Source organism: Amblyomma americanum, chromosome 5, assembly GCF_052857255.1.
Source record: "Amblyomma americanum isolate KBUSLIRL-KWMA chromosome 5, ASM5285725v1, whole genome shotgun sequence".
NCBI lineage: Eukaryota > Metazoa > Arthropoda > Arachnida > Ixodida > Ixodidae > Amblyomma > Amblyomma americanum.
In genome coordinates, this window is record NC_135501.1 from 173,871,907 (window position 1) to 173,888,691 (window position 16,785).

General features: G+C 47.2%; 1 protein-coding gene across 1 annotated transcript; it reads left to right on the top strand.

The window, feature by feature from the left end:
• Positions 1 to 3,583: 3,583 nt before the first annotated feature.
• LOC144133059 (TNF receptor-associated factor 3-like) lies at positions 3,584 to 10,192 on the top strand. The gene is made up of 2 exons (XM_077665885.1): positions 3,584 to 3,914; positions 8,904 to 10,192. Exons 1-2 carry the CDS (start codon positions 3,630 to 3,632, stop codon positions 10,062 to 10,064), a joined length of 1,446 nt encoding a protein of 481 aa, XP_077522011.1. The 5' UTR covers positions 3,584 to 3,629; the 3' UTR covers positions 10,065 to 10,192.
• Positions 10,193 to 16,785: the final 6,593 nt, after the last annotated feature.

Below are 16,785 nucleotides of genomic sequence, written 5' to 3' on the forward strand. Positions count from 1 at the left end.
GTTAACTAAGCAAGACAACGCTTAGTGACGGAGCACACCGCAGGACAAGTGACACGCGTATAAGGCTCGCTGGGTGGTGTTTGCTTCACTGCGCTGATGTATTTCTAATTGTTTGGAGTTCACTCTGTACAGGTTACGAATGAGTTTAATGTCAGAAACTTAGTGCAACGCCACAATTGACTACACGCTTTGATTTGAAACACCAGAATATTAATGACAATGGTGTTGACATTAAATCAGGAACGCCAAACACGTTCACCTTGCGTTCGGACCAAGGCAACGTGTTGCGCGAAATTAAAAAAAAAAACCAGAAGTGTGGGCAGAGCCAACGCGTGGCGTCACATTCGAAAACGATGCGTGGCGCAACGTTTGGAAACTCAGAATGGGCAATTGATGGAACTTGATTAAGTAAGAGAATTAATTGTGGTATTTGGGAAATTGGGTGAATTTACATCAATGCTTAATCGAGTAAAAGTGAGGAGAATAAACAAGTGAAGCAAAGAGAGGCGAAGAGAAGAAAAGAGCGGAAAAGAGAAAGGGAGAGGCGTCAATGCTCTCGTATTCCTCCCACGCGGGTTACCGCAGTTACCTAAAACGTTTTTAGTGTCCTCTTGAAGCACAGTACATTGGTAAAATTCCTTACGTAAAGGAATATTTCTAACTTAAATGTGCATTTCGGTCGTCAGATGGTCTTAAAAATATATCGTTGAGAACAACGAGCTTTATTTAGGCGTGTACGGTTCCAAGAAGCTTCCATATGTGGTGCCAGTTGCTCTAGTGACAGAGTGAAGAACCCCGCAGAACCGTAGCTTTTATTGGGTGACCAACCTAATGCGATAAACCATCAACTGTCGCGTGTCAGTGACAGGGTGGGCGTGATCCCTGTCCAGTGTGCGGAACGCACTCAACGTTACAGACACGAAGAGGCGTCCACTTGCCCGATACACCGCAGCTCTCGCTCTCTAACCAGGTTCAGCAGTAGTGAAACCACAGCTATTTTTCCGGAAGTAGCCCTGTAAATCAAGCTCAGTTTTTCGCCCGTTCTCTTTGCTTGCAGGACAAGCACGCCACACTGCTCCAGGCGTCGGAACTGTACCCACGCCAAGATCTGCACGTGGGCCTGTCGTTCGAAATGGGGGGGGGGGTCTTGCTGTATCGGCTGCGAGATCGATGTGTGTTCGATGGCCCCGCCCCGGTGGCTCAGTGGTTAGGGCGCTCGACTACTGATCCGGAGTTCCCGGGTTCGAACCCGACCGCGGCGGCTGCGTTTTTATGGAGGAAAAACGCTAAGGCGCCCGTGTGCTGTGCGATATGTCAGTGCACGTTAAAGATCCCCAGGTGGTCGAAATTATTCCGGAGCCCTCCACTACGGACCTATTTGTTCCTATCTTCTTTCACTCCCTCCTTTATCCCTTCCCTTACGGCGCGGTTCAGGGGTCCAACGATATATGAGACAGATACTGCGCTATTTCCATTCCACCTAAAACCAATTATTATTATTATTATGTTCGATGTCAGTGCCCGTTAAAGAACCGCACGTGGCTGAAGTTTCCGGTGCCCTTCAGTACAGCGTCCCTCATAGCCTGAGTCACTTTGAGACGTTAAATCCTCACAAAACATTAAAGATGCACGATGATGAAGGCGACGAACTTTCAAGCAAAGCGCGAGAGACTGGCAGTTTCATACGCGAGATGTTCAGCTGCGGCAGTAACATAGTGGTCTGAAGCGCAGGCCAGCTGAACTGATCTGTTTGCGCCGCCCAGGGTTCGAGTCCCGTTCCCCTGGCTATGAAGCCTTTTATTTCTTTAGTTATTCCCCAGGTGTGACCCCGATCGCCTGACGACACCGGCTTTCCGCTGCAATTGAGGCTCTGATGCTAACGCATAAAATGGCGCATTCCTGGCTTACGAGGGTAGGCGGAGTTCACCTCTCAACCGGCCTGCCAGAAATGGCTGGTGGACCGGGCCCTACCTCAATCTCGCATTCGTGGACTATTAAATCAGTAGGAGACTACCCATGCGGCCTTTCATTCCTACTGTGCCATTCCTACTCTTCCTACTGTACATTAATGACATCGTTAATGTCATATCTCCCGGTGGGCAAATTAGGCTTTTTGCCGATGACTGTACTGTATAACGATATAACCTGTCCACATGACCAGATTCTCCTTGAAAGAGACCTAAACAGCATATGAAGTGGTGCAGTGAATGGGGGATGCTTCTCAACGCTGAAAAATCGGTATATCTTCGTGTCACTCGTAAAAAAAAAACCACTTCATTTTTCTTATACATAAGGTTCTTCTCGACTACGCGAGGCTATCAACTACTAATATTTGGGTGTTACCTTGACACCAACATTGTCGTGGAACACACATATAAATAATATTTGTTCTTCCACTTTCCGCAAGCTGTGCTTTTTTAGACACAAACTAAAAAACGCAACTACTTATTTGAAATTACTCTGTTACTTTCCATTTGTTCGACCAAAGCTCGAGTATGCATGTATTTCATGGGATCCTCACACTAAGTCAAATATCAGACACCTTGAACGATTACAAAGAAAGGCAGTGAGGTTTAAATTTAATAAATTCGCACGGACTCACTCTCCCTGCCAAATTATGGCAGACAATCCTATACTTACCCTTGAATCACGTCGAAAGGAGTTGATACTTGAACTCCTTTCCCTCCTTCTTAACAACAAACTTCAAATGAATAAATCACCTTATATAACTGCTGCATTAACGCGCCACACAAGATATCATCATCCTGACTCACTCACACCCTATTTTTCTCGAACTGATACGTTTAAATGTTCCTTTTTTCCTTCGACAGTATCGGACTGGAACCATGGTTTACTGGCTACAGTGTGACTAGTAATTGCATAAATGTGTACTTGTCTGTTCTTCTTGTGTTTCTTAATATTTGCATATATCCCAATGACCCTCTGTTGGATCCAAAGGGTCTGCAGTATGTAATTATTTAATAAATAAATAAATAAATAAATAAATAAATAAATAAATAAATAAATAAATAAGTTGTTTCCATGAAGCGATGAAGTCGTGATTGCTGTGACTCTGAATCAGTGCGAATGCACATTTTTAGAAAACTACAGCGGAACAGTGATTTGATGGCATTCGGGATAGGATAAGCAGAAATACTGCATAAGCTGATATCCTTTTCTGCAATGCATTTTTGAGGATTGACTGACTGACTAATAAACTTTATAGACTGGAATGGGGTCAAGGGTAGCGGTTAAGGAAGAGGTTGGTGAGGGAGTAGTGGTCAGCGTACCATGGTCCAGGAATGCCTTGGCCTCACCTGCGGCTCTGGCAGCTACCTTAGGGAAAAATACGCTCTACAGTATTTCATTTTCCGTTCCAGTCCCTCTGAAACAAGTATGCCTGCAGCCCAGAGCCGACGGCGAAGGCTTGAAGAACTGACAACTTTCGCCGGATGAGCCCCGTTCGCGAGCCGAGGAACGAGAGGCAGTTGGCATCGGTGCGATTGTTGCCTTGACGACCGCCGAGAAAGAAAAGAACCTAGAGCAAACAGAGATAAGAGTGCGCATTCCGGGGGCGAGAAAGGCCAGGTTCCTTAACATTGCCGAGCTGCGAGCGGACGCGTGGAGCGATGCCTCCTGAAAGTCGGCAGTACACCCTGGTCGGTTTCGCCGTGGAGCTGGACTGGAGGCCCCTGAGCTTCGTGAAGCCCATTCCGGCGCACAGAGTATGCGGCGTCTGTGGACTGGTGCGGAGGAGAACCGCCTTTCTTCCATGCACGCACACCCTGTGCCAGTCCTGCTACGAGCAGTGCGCCCAGGATGGAGCCCGTGTCTGTCCACTGGACGGCCACCGGTGGGACGAGGAAGACGTCGAACTGAGGGAGTTCCCTGTCGAGGAGCTGCTTAAAAGAAAGGTGAGCACTAAAGGAAAAAATGGCTCTGTCTTTTGTCTAACTGTGCTCCTGATGCACACCGTTGTTTAAAGTGCCCTAAATCACCGCTATGAGTATGCTGGCGTTATTTTGCAGAGGCATATACGCAAATCATGAATGCAGCTTGGTTTCTAGTGCGCTATCACTTACGGTGACCATTGCGCGCACTTAACTATTTTGTATTTTTATATTTGTCAGTCTCAAGCCTGCTTTCTGGCTGGTGAGGAGCCTACCCGCCGTGTTGTGGGCCAAGTGCTCTGTTGTGTGTATACATGCAACTTGCCCACCGTGTTATGCGGCAGTTCAATTAATCGCGAGAGGCTACTAGGGAAGAGCAACCTGGGTCACAACCCAATCAACCCAAGTCCCACAGGTGGCAGCGCCCGCCATTAAAGAGCAGTGGCGCATCACTTGACCGCAGCACCACTTAGCCAGGAGTGGCATCTTTACTTCCAGGGATCTACGAATGTAAAAGAGAGAATGGCGTATTCCGCATATGTGGACATTAACCCAATATCGCAATTCGAACAACTCACAACCCTGAACGCTGGGTCTGAACATTGGAACCGAAGTGAAAACCGAAGTGCTAGCGCACCTAATTCGCATCAGGCCTACCTGCGCAAATCCACTTTCATTTTTATCGTGCTTTCTTCATGTCTTAGAAAGCTATACTGTGGTAAGAAGGGAGCGGCCGATGTCACGAACCCCACCTGAGCGCGCTCTTCGAGCTCTTTAGAGAACTCCAGGAATGTGCACGGAGCCGATCACACTTCTCTACGTTGCTCCGAACAGAGCGTGCGACGCCTGGCGGAAGTCAGCAGGTACCAGACCGATGGGTCAAGAGTACCACCAGCGCGGACGCTGCGCCATTGGCGAACAACGAAGATACAGGCCTGCGTAAATTGCGGGTCGCGAGCACCGCCTCTGTGTCGGTGAAAGAGCACCAAGCCGCGAACGGGCATCACGAAGCACGCACGCGTGTCATTGGCGTTATCGCATCACGCGAGGCCGCGGCGCACCGCGATCGGTGACACGTTCGCCGCTCAGTCACCGGTGCTCTTTCTATGGTGCAGGCCTGTGCCTCGTTCGGCCGCGAATGCCGCAGCCGATCTAGAACCCGGTGACTGCCGCCAGGTGTCGCCGGCGCGGTTAGAAACGCCCGTCGGACTATGCCAGGCATGTGTGATCGACGCAGTAGAAATGCAAGGCGTAATTTCGCTATATGCTGGCTGATGAGATTTGGTACTTTCTACCTGCGTTTTATGTTGTGAAAATTACTAGAGGGTTCTTGCATAGCTGCCGCCCTCACCATTCAAACTCTTTACACGTTACAATTGACGTAATACAGGTCGTTCTGTATCCGCTTCATTGTACGAGGTTGGCGGTGGGGAACAATCTGTGGAGTAGTTTTTACATAGCATAAATACTGCCAAAAGTAGGTTGCACAGCCATAGTTCAGTTGCTAGAGCGGAGACCGCGGGTTGACATCTACTGGAGGCAAAGTCTTTTTCACTTGATAATCAGTTAATGTTGAGGCATGGCGAGGTTACACAATTGATTGAGTATTGAGCACACACTGCAGATTAAAAAAAATCTTCTATGCTTTCATTGGTTCGGAGAGTGTTGGCTTCCTGTGAAATGCCTGAGAAAAGTAATACTACTTTTGATGCCGTGACTTAATGAATTTTTGTAGCAAACCAACTGATTTTTCTTAATACTTAGCGGTAAGATTTAATGTACTGTGAGTATATTTGAAGCTGCAACCTTTATCCTAACGGGAAGTATCAACTCAGAATCCAGGATAACGTTACCTGGTGCAATACACTGTACAATCGTACTGAAACTTTCAGTAGCTCCGTAAAAACGGCACTTGGAGCCATTTGTAAGTCCAAAAGATATACAAACCCACACATTGCTGTGAGCCTACTAATAAAATTTTTCCACTCGAGAGCAGCACTACTCGTATATTCGTTAGCGCTCCTGACATCTGCTAATGCTATTTTCTCTGAAGAACCGTGTAGTATGAAGCAAAATTAACTGAGACTTTGCATTCCGCCCAAGCGTTCTCTAGTTGAAGAGCCATAGCTTGGCTGCATGAATACGTCTGAGAAGCGGCTCTTGACAGCTGTCTCAAACTGTAGCGCTACAGCGGATACAGGCTTACATCCTCCATTGGGGAGATGAAATGACTTCGTTGCAGGCATCCGGCGAAGTATTTTCGTCTGCTGAATATCACTGCGAGAATGAATTGCTTTCAATACAAGGAGCGGTTCAAGGACAAACTGCTGCACCGTTTTCGACCGATCGATCTACAACAGAACGGGGCTAGATCGTGTCTCGTTCGCGCGTCCTCAACGCTCGTGCAGCTGCAGAAATCCGAGGGTGGTGAAACTGCGTGGGCGTGATCGTTGTCCATCATGCCTTTAAAATTGGGAAATCACTGCATTCCGTCCCCTGTCCTGTGTGTGTGTGTGTGCATTTCTCGCAGAACTACCATATCTGAAAAAAATTTGGTGAGGTTTAACTCCTCTATACGCAGTTATACAGAGCGAAAGGTCAGTAATTCCGTTGCTTGGGGAGTCTAGCTTCTCGCTGCTCCTCGGTTTCAGCGGCTCGATTAGATCGTGTCCTCTGCAGTGCACCTTCTCAGTGAGTTCTATCGATTGGAAGATCGGAGGCGGCTTAACAGCTACGCCGAAGATTTGGCACACTCGCTCCGGCGCGCGCCTCACCCATGCTGGAACTGGAGGAGAAACGGCCGACGTAGCAACTGTTGCACGCTGTCCTAGTCACTCGGTATCGCAAAGGCGACGCCGGGTAGCGCGCGCAGCTGCACCTGTCCCAGCCTGCCTTCTCGCAATCACGTGGTATCGGCGGCGGAGCCTGCGAGCGAGCGCAGGTGCGCCGCTACTTGGCGAGTCACGTGGTTTGCCGGCGCCTCAAGTTCAAACGCGCATCAAGATGCATCTTGGGAGACGTACTATTAGAGCTTTCACTCTGAAAGCTTTTATATCCCCCCGCCCTGTGCGCTCAGCAGCCGAACAACAGCCTAGGTTCTGGCAGTCTTGATGTCTTCAGTAGCAGAAGAGGGTTCCTGAGCAGTTGTTTCCTGCTCCGCTTGATTACGGTATACACGGCATTGGAGTTACTACGTGAGGTTCCACATCCGTCGTTATTATTCAGGCTGCCGTTGCTGAACACTCCCAGTGGATCAAAACGACAGAATCGGGCGCGAAATACGGGGAATTCTTCAGTCGTTTTGTGGTAAGGACATATTTTCTCACAGTACCCAATTTTTTTATGTAGACATTTACTGTAGTCCTGTCGCTGCAACAAGTCTGAGTGCAATACTCCTGAAATTTTTGTTTTTGCTACAAATATTTCTGCTCTTGATATAAGTTCATGGCAAAAAAGACTGCAAAGAATCTGTTGGAATGGGAGAAAATTTCTATTGGATTTTCCTACTGGGAGTATAGGCTAAATGCAACACAAATACATTCGAACGTAAGAGGTGAGGCAGCCGCCGCTGTAGCTCGTCTGGTATGCAGCACAAAACGCGACATGCGCACGTCGTCTGTTCAGCGTTCACCGGAGGCATACGGTTGTTGTCTCTTCCCCTTTCTGTTAAATTATGTAATCTTGTAATGTACAACAGTGATCTACACCGTTATTGAACAAAATGCCACTGCGAGTTTGCTAACTCATTAATACGTTAACAAACGCAACTGATGTTCTTGGGATATGTGGTACATCGCGAACGCCTCGCGCAAGGTGTCCGGGCACCCCTTCGGCAATGGTCTTAAATCGCACTTAATCCAAAAGCTATCGCACACCAAGAAGGTGCTCTGGAAAATGTTGCCGCAGAACTGCCATCCAAAGTTCTCTGGCGCCCTTGCTCTTGTCGATGCGAGCCCAGCGCTTTGCCTCAGCGACTCGTACAGCGGGTCTTCGTAGATGACGCGCTTGTGGATCGGCAGGCTCCTAAGTTAGGAACTTGCCGCGCTGTCGTTGCGCCTTTGTTGTGGCAGCTTGTACATCGGGATCCTGCCACCGGCGTGGTTGCGCCTCTGCCTGAATTTTGTTCTGGCTGCTGTCGCGTACCCGCCGCGGTGGCTCAGTGGTTTGGGCGCTCATGTACTAGGCTGGAGTACCCGGTTCCGAACCCGACCGCGGCGGCCTCCTTGCGACGGAAGCGAAACGTAAAAAGGCGCCCGTGTACTGTGGGATGTCAGTGTACAGTAAAGATCCCCAGGTGGTCGAAATCATTGCGGAGCCCTCCACTACGGCACCTCTTTGTTTCTTCTCTTAGTTCCTTCATCCCTTCACTTACCGAGCGGTTCAGATGTCCGCCGATACGTGAGACAGACGCTGCGCCATTTCTTTTCGCCAGAAGCCAATTTTCAATATTGAATGTTTTCCCCACCCATAGCACGCACGCCTGGAAGACAGGGAGTTGCGCGTCCGCGGTTGAGGCTGGCCGGCATTCTTTTGACTGGCAACAGTGAGTTATCATCCGCCGGAGTGAAGTGCACTGTTGCATCCACTCCTCCGCGTATTGTTCATGTGGCTGCTGCGGGAACATCTGCACGATGCGCAATCGGATTTCTCCTCACGCGCGGTGACTTCTCTGAGGAGGTCGTATGTGCGGCTGTGGTCACGTGATGGGCTTGAAGGAGTGACTATGCCATGCGTGCTTCAAGGAGTCATTAAGAGTCGAGTTGCAGAATATGCCCTCTAAAGCTTCTCCTGCTTGAAAAGCAAGTTTTGCTACTTTACTATATATTTTAATAACCATTCTTTCGGGACTTTTAAATAAATGACGCAGACGTACCGGCCGTACCAGTCCGCATTCACCAAAACACTCGGCTATGAAAAACGTGACAGTAATTTGCAATAACAGTACAGCAGAGTTCCGAGCTTCTCGAGATTTGAGCGTGGCTGTAAATGCGGTGTGTGCTTTATCACTTGCAGGTCCATTGCTGGAACAAGGAAAGTAACTGCGGGGAAGTGCTGCCTGCATCCGAGATCGCCCAGCACTTCCACCGAGAATGCAGATACCACTCCATCAGCTGCCCCAAATGCTCGGCCGCTGTTCTTTGCAGCAACGCCTGTAAGCATTTTAGGTCGGAGTGCTGCACCTCTGCGTCGCCTCCTGGATTCGAGCGCGAAGGGGAAGCCAACTGCAGGGAAGATGCAGCTCTCCTGGCATCGCTCACGCGAAGCTTCGAAGGACGGGCGGATGAAATTAGAGCGCTTCTTGAGCGGCTTGTCGTTGGAAGCGGCGCAAACAGTGACCGACTCAGTGAAGTTTCTCACGGAGTCAACAACTGCCAAGATGCACTGCGAGAACTGCGGAGCGGCATCAACGCTCTGAAGAACACCACGGGACAAGAAGTGGCCCAGGAAAGGTCAGAACAAAGGGACATTCTGAAAAAATGCCTCGATGAAATAACGGCGCTCAGGAAGGATATGAACGAACATTCGGCTGCCCACAGCGAGAGTATGCAAATTATTTCGAACGGCATGCATAGACTGGACAAAGAAGTGAAAGAGGAGTTTGCAAAAGCTGCGAGGGAGAACCGTGAAAAATTTTCCCAGACTGCAGGTGGTATAAAGGAGGCCAAGGAAGAAGTTAAAGGAATAAGGAAGACAGCGGACTGCAGAGACGAAGTTTTGAGAGACACTTCAAGGCAAGTGACGCGCTGCGAATTTTTCGTGAAAAACTTTGAATCCCTCCGAGAAGAAGCTCTCAAGGATGGGTGGTCTCGGTACGAAGCCGATAAAGTATACCTATGCGGCTACTATGTGTTACCTGGAGTCGTAGTTGAAAAAGATGAAAGGGGAAAATTGGCGCTCACAGCGTGGTTCTATTTGCTCAAGGGTGCCATTGACGACGCCCTTCAGTGGCCGTTCAAGCAAACATTAAGCTTGGCCGTTGTGCACCCAAATGGAGGTGCGGAACGGGAGCTCAGAGAGTACATCCATGGCAATGATGCTGCTTGTCAAAAGCCGGGAGCGTCAGGCAATTATGTAGGACTTGGTACCGGAACCTCGCTTTGCCTCGATGATGTGATCAGTGACGGCTACGTGAAAGATGACCAGATTAGGGTGAAGTTCGAGCTGCTGCCGTGATTACCCCGGAACGAGAAGAGGGGTGAAGATAGCTTCATCTCATTTAATCCCGTCAGCGTGAAGCACTTTCTCTTAAGCGCCAGATTTCACAACGTGACCAATAAAGAACGCTTCTCGTTCATTACTCCCTTCAACTTGCCTCTCCTCGTGTTTCTTGCTTAGAACTGAAATACATATACCGTGTCTCCTAGCTAACTTGGGCCAAGGGTTAAAACATAAATTAGTAGAGACAGGCGAGTGAAACCATTTGCATATTGGTGAAAGCCATCTTGGGCATTACAGACAATTTTTGTTTCGCAATTAATTTCAGTGTATTTATCTAAATCAAAAAAAAAATATTGGCTTCGGACAACAAATTGCATTTGAAAAGTTGTCGAGCACTTTCAGAAATTCTCATTCCATCCTTTACGATAAAGAAACCCTCATGCATGTCTTTTTCCCAGCTACAAAGAACGCCCGCGAAATACAAAAATGAACCATTTGAATAAAGCATTCGCGCGCCAGAATCGTGCCCCTTTCGAACGTGGTTTGAGCAAACTAAGTCAACTCCAGCCTTGACTCGACGGCCCGCACCAGCGGCAGGCCGATATGTTGTTGCTGCAACTCGCGGGTTAGAGGATAGACGAGAACTAGGTGTGGGTTTCCTCATTAATAAGGATATAGCTGGCAACGTAGAGGAGTTCGACAGTATTAACGAGAGGGTAGCAGCTATAGTAATTAGGCTGAATATGAGGTAAAAGCTGAAAGTGGTGCAGGCCTACGCACCCACATCCAGCCATGATGACCAGACCGTTGAAAGCTTCTATGAGGACGTAGAATCAGCAATGAATAAAGCAAAATCGCAGTACACTGTACTGATGGGCGACTTTAATGCGAAGGTGGGCAAGAAGCAGGCAGACGACCACGCGGTAGGTGACTATGGGATAGGCTCTAGAAATAGCAGGGGAGAGCTATTAGTCGAATTCGCGGATAGAAATAATTTACGGATCATGAATACCTTCTTCCGCAAACGAGAAAACAGGAAGTGGACCTGGAAGAGCCCCAATGGTGAGCTTAAAAATGAAATCGACTTCATACTATGCGCTAAACCTGGCATCATTCAGGATGTGGCCGTCCTCGGAAGGGTGCGTTGCAGCGACCATAGAATGGTAAGGTCTAGAATTAGCTTAGACTTGAAGAGGGAACGGAAGAAGCTAGCGAAGAAGAAGACCATTAACGAGTTAGCCGTAAGAGGGAAAGCACAGGAGTTTAGGATAGCGCTGCAAAACAGATATTCGGCTTTAACTGAGGAAGATGATATTGATGTTCATTCAATGCACGATAACCTGACATCAATAATTACGGAGTGCGCAGTAGAAGTAGGCGGTAGGACAGTTCGAAAAGATACCGGGAAGCTATCTCAGGTGACGAAAGATCTGATTAAGAAGCGCCAAAACATGAAGGCATCTAACACTACCGACAGAATAGAACTAACGGAGTTATCAAAGTTAATAAATAAGCGCAAGGTAGCCGACATAAGGAAGTTTAATATGGATAGAATCGAGCATGCTATAAAGAACGGAGGTAGCCTAAAAACAGTGAAGAGGAAACTAGGCATAGGTAAAAACCAGATGTATGCATTAAGAGACAAGCAGGGCAATGTCATTAGCAATATGGATAAGATAGTTAACGTAGCCGAAGAGTTCTACACAGACCTGTACAGTAGTCAATGTAATCAGAGCGCTAATGAGAAACACAGCAGTGCACAGCAATGCGTCATCCCACCAGTAACGAAAGATGAAGTAAAGAAAGCCTTAGAAGCAATGAAAAGGGGGAAAGCAGCTGGGGAGGATCAGGTAACAGCAGATCTGTTGAAGGATGGAGGGGACATCGTGCTAGAAAAACTAGCCACCCTGTATACGCAATGCCTTATGACCTCAACTGTACCAGAAGCTTGGAAGAATGCAAACATTATCTTAATTCATAAGAAGGGAGACGCCAAGGACTTGAAAAATTACAGGCCGATCAGCTTACTATCCGTTGCCTACAAAGTATTTACTAAGGTAATCGCTAATAGAGTCAGGGCAACGTTAGACTTTATTCAACCAAATGATCAGGAAGCTTTCGTAAAGGATATTCCACAATAGATCATATTCACACTATCAATCAGGTGATAGAGAAATGCGCAGAATATAACCAACCTCTATATATAGCTTTCATTGATTACGAGAAAGCATTCGACTCAGTGGAAACCTCAGCAGTTATACAGGCATTGCGTAATCAGGGGGTAGAAGAGCCTTATGTCAAAATACTGGAAGATATATATAGCAACTGCACAGCTACTATAGTCCTCCATAAAGTAAGCAATAAAATTCCAATAAGGAAGGGCGTCAGGCAAGGAGACACGATCTCGCCAATGCTGTTCACCGCATGTTTGCAGGAGGTATTTCGAAGCCTGAATTGGGAACAGTTGGGAATAAGAATAAATGGAGAAAACCTAAATAATCTGCGATTTGGTGATGACATTGCCTTGCTGAGTCACTCAGGAGGTGAACTGCAAATCATGATCAACGAGATAGACAGGCAGAGCAGATCGATGGGTCTAAAAATTAACATGCAGAAAACCAAGGTAATGTTCAACAGCCTAGCAAGGGAACAACAGTTCACAATTGGCAGCGAGAGCCTAGAAATTGTGCCGGAATACGTCTACTTAGGGCAGGTAGTGACAGCTGATCGAGATCATGAGAGGGAGATAACTAGAAGGATAAGAATGGGCTGGAGCGCATATGGCAAATTCTCGCAGATCATGAGTGGCAGTTTACCAATTTCCCTCAAGAGGAAAGTGTACAACAGCATAATCTTACCGGTACTCACCTACGGGGCAGAAACGTGGAGGCTAACGAAAAGAGTTCAGCTTAGGTTAAGGACAACGCAGCGAGCCATGGAAAGAAAAATGATAGGTGTAACGTTAAGAGATCGGAAGCGGGCAGAGTGGGTGAGGGAACAAACACGGGTTAATGACATCCTAGTCGAAATCAAGAGAAAGAAATGGGCTTGGGCAGGGCATGTAATGCGAAGGCAAGATAACCGCTGGTCCTTAAGGGTAACGGAGTGGGTTCCAAGAGAAAGTAAGCGTAGCAGGGGGCGGCAGAAGGTTAGGTGGGCGGATGAGATTAAGAAGTTTGCAGGCAAAGGGTGGATGCAGCTGGCAAAGGATAGGGTTAATTGGAGAGACATGGGAGAGGCCTTTGCCCTGCAGTGGGTGTAGTAAGGCTGATTATGATGATGATGATGATGATGACTTTTGAGAGGAGCATGACCGTGGCACGCAAATGCGTTAGCCACTTGGTTTATTTTTGTATTCCAATTCTAGAGACCCGTGTACTATGTGGTGTCAGTGCACGTTAAATGACGCAAGGTGGTCACAATTTCCGGAGGTCTTCACTACGACGCCCCACATAGCGCGAGTCGCTTTGGGACGTGAAACACCCATAAACCAATCTATTTTTGTATTTCGCAGGCTTATGCTTGAATTACCCGCAGAGGCCGTGTGGTAGTGACGTCACATACCTCTCGAACAGCCCTGATTTTCTCGACACTGCAACGACAAATACGACTCCGGGTTCTCCGCTTAACGGGACCATTCACCCTATCGTTTTAAAATAGGCGCTAGAGCAATTAGTCTTCTGTTATTGTCCGGCTGAAATAAATATTAATGCACCGCAGAGGCAACCACGAAGGCTGCATCACTTCCGCCAGAAAAGCAGCGTTCGCGAGGCGAGGAACGAGAGGCAGACGCTGTGTCATCGCGATTGTTGTTTTGACGACTGCCAAGAGGAAAAAAAAACAAAGAGCAGATAAAGAGCGTCAAGACAATCTTTGGATTTAATGGCCATGCACATTTTGTAGATTTTAATCAATTGATAGTCTATATGCTATTAAGGGAGGGGTAGGCTAAATAATAGTATACTCTCACCGTCATAGAGCGTCTTCTTCTTCTTCACTGAGGTGAGGTAAAGAAGAAGAAGAAGGGCGCATTTCCGGAGGAGCGATACTTCCTTTCCTTTCCGGCTTGACCGGTCATCACGAGGGGGAGGGTTGTTAGTGCTCATATCTACAAAGTTTTGCCACAGGGCATGCCTTTCTTTCCAATATGTGGACAATGAATGTGAAATCCTTGCGGTTGACCTCAGTGTCCCAGGTCACCAGCCCTTTACGGTAGCTAATGCATATTTCCCGTCAGGTGTGCATGACACTGTGCCCCTTGACTCACTCATGTCTAGTAGCCGATCTCAGGTTCTATTACTTGGAGATTTCAGTTCGCACCATGTGGCGTGGGGGTTTAAAACAGACAGCTTTGGTTCTAGACTATTTGATTGGGCTTCTGGCAACAACTTGATCTGCAACAATTCCGGATTGCCTACGTTTGTTCGCAGTCAATGTCGCTCTGCCTTGGATTTAACTTTTCCCTCCCCAGGAGTCTGTTATGTCTTGGGCGCCTGTTGACAATGCAACAAACAGTGATCATCTACCGATGAGTTTCAAGTTTGCGCGTAAATTAACTCTTCCTGAGCGACATCAGCGCACCCAATAAATCACAGTTGCTTTAAAGACACGCTAAAATCAGCCCTCCAAATCACTACAGAAACTTGCGTTCCGACAAGTGCCGAAAGCAAGGCTGCACATCTATGTTCAGTATTGGACCATGCAAGGCAAAAGTCTGAATTTTTGGTTACGAGAACCAAGATTGCAATCGCGAACCATTGGTGGAATGCTGAGTGCACGCGTGCATATAGACGACGGAAAGCATCTTGGAAGAAACTTCTCATCAATCAATGCCCAAAAAAGTGGCTGGATTATAAGTATGTTGCAGCAACATTTAAGCGAACTGTCGCCCGTGCAAAGGAGGAGTATAATACAAATCATTACGATTTTCTTTCACAGTCAGGAAATAAACGAGCTTTGTTTAACTTCATGAGGCGCAACAAGGTGATTCCACCGGCTGCCAACATTGAATCCCTCGTTCAGTCCCCTGCTGACATCGCAAAGGCCTTACAGGATATTGCGTGTGGCTTAGAGCTTCGCTTTACATCTGCCTTACCTTCTCCTACTATATTTACATGCACCTCAAGTGATTTCACTGAGGTCTCTATGCCTGAGCTGTCGCAAATTGTTCTGCGCTTATCCCCGGCGGCTCCTGGCCCCGATAAGGTCACTTCATCTATGATCAAAATTTTGTTCAATGAATCTCCTGCAGACCTGTTGGCTCTAGTTTACCATTCTATTAAAGGTCCTTGGATACCGCATGAGTGGCGTCTTGCTGAAATAGTTCCACTGCTTAAAAAGCAAGGGGAGGGCTTAACTTTAGACAATATACGGCCTGTTTCGTTAACATCGGACCTAGTGAAATTGGTGGAAAGGGTCCTTCTCAGCCGTGCCATGTCATTCATTTCAGAAAATGCTATATTGAATCCATGTCAAATTGGTTTCAGGCCGGGTTGTTCAATTTGGTGTGCTCATACTGACCTAGAGAGTCGTATTAAATTAGCTCGCAATAGAAAAAAAGTTTGCTGCGCTTGTCACCTTGGATGTCAGTAAAGCATACGACAGCGTGGAGCACTCGACTCTATTACTGAGATTACAGGAACTGAACTTCCCATGTTATTTTGTAGCCTGGATTTCTGCTTTTTTGGAAAATAGAGAATTTTACTGCTGCCAAAATGGTGTTTCCTCAAGGAGATTTCCACAGAGAAGAGGTGTACCGCAAGGACCAGTACTTTCACCTGTTCTTTTAACATTTTTTTAAGCTCAATTCCATGCATTCAAAATGTGAGCACTTATGTGTACGCCGACGATATTTCATTTTTTTGCAACAGCAGGTGACATTCACACTCTTTAACGAACCCTGCAAACTTACCTCAATGTTCTTGACAACTGGTTAGGAAGAATTCATCTGTCCCCTAATGTGAAGAAATGCGCATTGTTAGTATTTCCAGTTTCTGTTCCTATAAATATCTGCCTGGTCTATAGAAATAACATAATACCTCAAGTTCAGACGGTGAATTATCTCGGAGTAATATACGACTCTACTCTTTCCTGGCGGCCACACATTCAGCAACTTTCTGCAAAAGGAGTTGGGGCCATTGGTATCCTGCGTAGGCTTTGTAGTGCTAGCTCAGTCATGAGAAGGCATACACTTCTGATGATTTATAAAATGTACGTCCACCCAATTTTGGAGTTCGGGTGTGTTTTATTCTCGGAAGCTCCTGCCTATAAACTTCGCCCTCTTGTGCTGTTGGAGCGTGAGGCGTTGCGCCTTTGTCTTGGGCTTTCAAAATATGTCGCCAATGCTGTTCTGCACCTTGAGGCGCGAATGCCATCGTTATCACCTAGGTTTCGCCTTTTAACAGTTCAAACATTTTTAAAATTGTGCGACTCACCTCTTCACGCTTCCAGTATAATATTTCTTAGTCAACCTTCCGCCTTTTTTAGTGCTGCCTGGCCTCGTTTTCCTACCCAGCAGATATTTTACGTGCAGTCCTTCCTTGATCCCATAAATATTCATTTCACAGATGTCCGCCAATTGTATAACAACTCATCATGTGTCCAGATTGAATTCGATGACATTTTCCCATCGAATGCAAAGTTGCAGCCTTTCCCGCTTCTTCAGGGTCTGTTGCAGGACCACCTAAGGTCCTTTCCCTCTCATGTTCTTATTGCTACCGATGCCTCGCAGGATCGC

Excerpts from the sequence above, each read along its gene's own strand:
- LOC144133059 (XM_077665885.1), top strand. The coding sequence starts at position 3,630 with ATGCCTCCTGAAAGTCGGCAGTACACCCTGGTCGGTTTCGCCGTGGAG. Across the intron at positions 3,915-8,903 it reads AGGAGCTGCTTAAAAGAAAG|GTCCATTGCTGGAACAAGGA; the intron begins GTGAGCACTAAA and ends TATCACTTGCAG.